The following is a 5059-nucleotide window of genomic DNA, read 5'->3' as shown; positions in this document are numbered from 1 at the left end:
CGTGTGAGTGTTAGAGTTGTTTGGTATTGCTAAAAATCTCTCCCACACATGCGCTGCTGGCACGTGATTTCCGCCAAAAAATCTTGTTTGCTGTGAAAATTCCGGCGTGGAGAGAGGGGAAACCCCGACCGGTAGGGCCCAGACCTACCCTCCTACCGGCATCAGGTCCGGCCACAAAAAATAAACCGCGGTTCAGCGGGTTGTGAAAACCAGCGGCCGCGGCCTTCATCGCCCAGGTGGGGGGTCCAACCATGGAGGCGGTGGGAGTCGATGCGGCGATCGCAAGGGCGGAGAGAGAGGCCAGCGACCAACAGGCTGCCCTTTTGCGCAACCAAGCTCTGATCACACGCTTGAAGGAGCGCTCCAAGCGCCTTGACGGTGAAGGCACGCTCGTTGAAGCCAAAGCGCCGCCGCCGCCCAGCCGGGACAAGCTTGCCTTCATGGCGCGCGCCCTCCTCGGCATGGCGCAGCAGCAGTTTCAGCGGGTTCAGCCAGTGAGCAAGCCACTGGAGCACTCTCCCGAGCCGGAAAAGGAGATGCTGGAGACGGCAGTGCGCAAGCCGGAAAACGAGATGGAGACGGCAGTGCGCAATGCCCTCCGAGAGCTGCCGGCGCCGCTGAGCGCCCATGACATCGAGGCGGCGGTGGGGCGGGCGGTACGCGAAGCCCCGATCCGCGTCGAGGTGAACTTCGACGAGCACCTCGCGTCCTCGTCGCTCTCGACAGCGACGGAGGCGGCACTCGTGGACACGGGTTTTGCCCAAAGCCGCCGCCGCCTTCAGCTGCCTGGTTGGCGAAGGTGCGGACTACGGAGGCTATGTGCCTGACGGAAGTCTCCGCCCACATAATGCTGGATCAAGACATTGGGTACGAAGCCGACGGCTACATCATCAATATTGCCGCCGCCGTTTTTGTGGGCCTCCTCCTCCTGCTGGCGTCCGCGCTCCTCTTCTGCTTCAAGAAGGCCGCGGAACGAAAGCGGCATCAAGCCCGAGGCCAATGCCGCATCGGCCGCCGAGTCTGCCTAAGACTCCCCTGCTCTCCAAGAGAGCCAACTCCCTCGCTCCACTGGCATCGACCGTTCGCATTCTTAGTGGGAGAAGGACTTGCAGGTCACAATCAATGTCCGTGTGACGGTGCTTCTAAGGAGAAAGTTCTGCTCTTACTGGACTGTGGACTGTGTTCACAGTCTTGTGTGAGGGAACGATCCAAGTGCATTGTAACGACCGGCAAGTGTGTCAGACACAAATGCCGCTACATGTCGCGGCAGGCGTCCCCCGCCCGGACCGCCCGATCCGGCTCGTTCGCACCCGGCCAGCCATTATCGCCGGCGAGGAGTCCCTCACCGACCCGAGGCTCGAGCGCTGGCCGCCGCAGCTCAGTGTTCGACACAACCGATCCCGGCCCGCAGCAGCGGTTTGCTCAGGTCTCGGTCCTCTAGCCCCCAGCATAAAAGCTCGACCGTCATGTGTCACTGCGCCAATCCCAACGGCGGCGACGCACCTAGGACGTGTCCTATGGACCATCTCTGTCGTGATGTGTGGGCCCGGCCTTGACTTGCCTCACGGGCGAGGGCGAGAGCAGTCTCCTCCACCACCCGCATGGCCTCGCCCTTCGCTGCCGTCGACGATCATCACAGCCTCCCAGTCCTGGCGATTCGACAGTCCCTGCTGCCGCACGTCTCACCACATCCACGCGTGTGCGCAGGTGCGAGGTGAGCTGAGCGCGGTCCAGCAGCGGGTTGCGCACACGCTCGGCTCCTACGAGGCGCAGTCGTGCGGCGATGAGGCGCGAGAGCGGGAGCTGTCGATCGCCGACCTGGGCGACGCTGCCCGCGCGCGTGCTGAGATTATCGTACGTTCGCTCGGCGACGCGGCGAGGTGGCTTCCGAAAAGCAGCCCTGCCAGAATCGGACTGGGCCGACCCATTCCACTAGTAACTCGGAGCTCCCTCCCCGACCGCTCCTCTGCGGCGTCCAGTCCTGCATGTTCTCCCAGAGTTGCACGCCAAGCGAGCTCTGATACCCCCCCCCCCCCTCCCCCATCACGATTCTCACCCAGTGAGCGGACGGCCGCAATCAAGCAGCTGCGGGAGCAAGCCTCGAGCACGGTCGAGGCGGCCCAGGGCCCCCGCGGCGTCAGGGAGGAGGCGTGGTCGCGATTGGAGGCTGACGCCGACGAGACCCTTTCAGCCGCCTTCTACCAGGGACTGTGCGGGGTCGAGGTGCGTCATATCAGAGGAACACCTCCTTACCTAGCTCCTCTGGGCTCCTCGCCTCTGCCCTCCTCAGCAGCCGCCATGCCAGTCGATGTGCCTACAGCGCCAGCAATCGGCGCGCCCATATGCCATCGACCGACGCGTCCGCGCGCACGGCAACAGGCGCAGCATGGACGAGTCTTCACGTCAGGCGGCGCTCTGCTCACCTCGGCGGGCCGATTGCACCGCGCGTCGGCCGCGGCCTTTGCCGAGGCGAGCCGCGCGGCGCAGCTCGACCAGCAGGTCTGCCTTCTCGCATCCGAGCTCGAGCAGGTCGAGGAGGAGCGCGCGTCCGCCGAGGCTGGCCTCCGCGACAAAGCCACTAGGATGCTGAGCAGCTCGCAATCACCCACACGCAAGGCCTTGGTCCGGGCAGGGGCTCCGAGGGAGCCACCCCGCGCGACGTCGCCCTCGGGCGGCGCATCGCCAGCCGAGGTGTCCGCGTCCGCGCTCACGTACGTATCCGAGCTGAGCGACTGGCTCAAGGATGTGCTCGGAGGAAAGCACGTCGACGAGGTGACAAACACGCTCGTCACAGCCTTTCGCGCTTGCGCGGCCGCCGCGGAGGCGGACGCCGCTGCGCTGGTCGCGGCGGCATTTGGTGCCGCGGGGCCAGAGCGCCCGTCGGAGCGGGACAGAGCGGCCATGGAGCGAGCTCGGTTGCGGGTGAAGGGGCACATCGCCACGCAGGGCAAGTCCGACGGCAAAGCGGGGGCTACGGAGCTGTCGGTGCAGCCAAGCGATGGCGTCGAGCCGCTGTCAGAGGCGGTGGCAAGCTCGGGAGGGGGCGCCGATAGCGATAGCGAGGAGGAGGCGGCAGAGGCCGGTGAGGAAGAAGAGGAGGTGCTCGCCAAAAGCCACGACGGGGAGGAGCAGGCAGACGCGAAGGCTGGGGCGGAGGAGCCGTCAGAGGCTCTTCCAGGCGGCGCACTGGCTGACGCGGAAAAACGGCGACCGCTGCTGGTGGCCGACAGTGGCGGGTTGGGGGAGCTCGAGAGGAAGGTGGCGGAGGAGCCTAGCGTGCGACACCCTCGCAACACAGGCGGCGAAGGCGGCACCGGGGCGCAAGAGAGGGGCGGGTCGGCGACATCGGCGGCCGCGCGGGAGCCAGCATTCCCTCAGGATGGCTCGAGTGAAGCCGCCATCCGCGCATCCTACGAGGCGGAGCTCCTCGAGATGGAGGTCGAATTTGACCGGTGAGCGGAGATTGGCCGAGGCTGGCCGAGGCTGGCCGAGATTGGCTGAGATCTTAGATATGCACAGAAAATGAGCGGAGGTCGGGATGTTGGGCTTGCGGAGCCAAGTCTAGCTGTACGGTCCACGTTCTCCAGCCGCGCTCCTGCTGACTCTGTACCCCGTTCACAGGTACTGTGCCGCAGCGGAGGCCCACTGCAAGGAGCTGAAGTCGGAGGTGGCGAGATCCGCCTTGGAGGCGGCCTTGCTCGGCGACGAGCTGGACGGTACAGAGGTCGAGCTTGCGGACGCCTGCGCGTCGCGCGGGGCAGAGGCGGCCGAGGTGCAGCGGCGGGCGCGGGCGTGGGAGGCGCGTGTGGTCTCGCTGCAGGCCCGGCACGAGGAGAGGCTGCGACAGCAGCGGGCAGAGCTGCTGCAAGAGGCCGGCGCGCGCTGCTGACCATCCGGTGCACGACACGTCGATGACGCACCCCGTGTGCGGCGTAGGCGGACACACGGTGCAGTCACGAGGCGCGCGACGCGGCGGGGGTGGCGGAGGCAGCGAGCAGGCGGTTGATCGAGGTCGAGGGGGAGCTACAGCAGCTGCGTGCCGCGGTGCGATTGCCCCGAGATTGCCTGAGATCACTCGAGCATCCATGGACCTCTAGTCACCCGCTTCTTTGCTCGTCGCAGCGCGTACCCAGCTCCGAGGAGAACAATAGCTCATGGTTCAACGCTCCCCTCTCTTAGGCGTCCGCCGAGCGTAATCGGTACGAGTCGATGTTGCGTGAGGAGGCGGTGCGCGCGGCATCCGTCGCCGAGCAGCTGGAGGCGCAGGCCAAGGCGCTCGAGGCTGCGAACGCCACCTTGTACCAGGACAAGTACGCGTTGGAGACGGAGGTGAGAGAGGCCAGGGAGTCTGCCGAGGCGGAGAGGGGCGCGGCGGCCGAATCGAACCGACAGGTGCAGCACACCACAACCGCAGCCACCACCTCTCGCCTCCGCCTCCGCGACACACACCTCCGGATCGCCACGCCTCAGCCCCGCACTACTTGCCACGCCACGGGAGCTTCGTGACTTGTGATCTCAGGCTGCGGAGGCGGTGGCGAGGGCCGACGCGTTGGTCGCGGAGCTGTCGAGCGCGGACTCGCTTCGGGACGCGCTGGCCTCGCGTTTGGCAGAGCTCGAGGCCGCAGCGGAGGAGTGGAGGCGGCAGCCGAGCCTTGGCGGAGACGCGCCTTCGCCCGCACCGCACGCCCCGTCGCAGAGCGCCGCGACGCAAGTCTCGCGACCTCCGTCGCTCTGCGGCTCGCGACCGGTCTCGGGGTTGCGCAGCGCCGGGCCGGCGATGCTGGAGGGCCGGGAGCAGACGGCGGTGGTTCCCTCAGCGGAGGGCGCCAGGTCGCCGACCATACGCACACACGAACACAGAACTGCAAGAGGCACTAGCGGCATGGCGGGCGTCAGCGTGCGGAGACGTCCACTTTCCCTTGCTTTGCCTTAGGTCGCCCCGACCAGGCTCGGCACGATTGCACATCAGGTGTGCATGTGCGAACCCACACTGGGGACCCGAAGCATATGCAAAACGGGGCAGCAAGAACCCTCGCCACTGCAACGCCCCCCCCCCCCC

At 66.6% G+C, this 5059-nt stretch overlaps 1 protein-coding gene across 1 annotated transcript in view; it reads left to right on the top strand.

Annotated features, from left to right (window-relative positions):
• EMIHUDRAFT_116543 (hypothetical protein) overlaps positions 1 to 5059 on the top strand; it is a gene marked incomplete at both ends in the record, with an annotated part of 6376 nt that overhangs the window by 951 nt on the left and 366 nt on the right. Inside the window, 8 exons of the mRNA XM_005775631.1 lie at positions 237 to 683; positions 1708 to 1880; positions 2061 to 2223; positions 2380 to 3452; positions 3622 to 3772; positions 3937 to 4044; positions 4180 to 4329; positions 4520 to 4804. Coding sequence (XP_005775688.1) covers positions 237 to 683; positions 1708 to 1880; positions 2061 to 2223; positions 2380 to 3452; positions 3622 to 3772; positions 3937 to 4044; positions 4180 to 4329; positions 4520 to 4804 — 2550 coding nt within the window. The remainder of the gene's footprint in view (positions 1 to 236; positions 684 to 1707; positions 1881 to 2060; positions 2224 to 2379; positions 3453 to 3621; positions 3773 to 3936; positions 4045 to 4179; positions 4330 to 4519; positions 4805 to 5059) is intronic.

The sequence above is a fragment of the Emiliania huxleyi genome (assembly GCF_000372725.1).
Source record: "Emiliania huxleyi CCMP1516 unplaced genomic scaffold EMIHUscaffold_298, whole genome shotgun sequence".
In the NCBI taxonomy this organism is placed as follows: domain Eukaryota; phylum Haptophyta; order Isochrysidales; family Noelaerhabdaceae; genus Emiliania; species Emiliania huxleyi.
The sequence above is the reverse complement of the archived record's forward strand: the minus strand, read 5'-3'. Positions and strand labels throughout refer to the sequence as shown.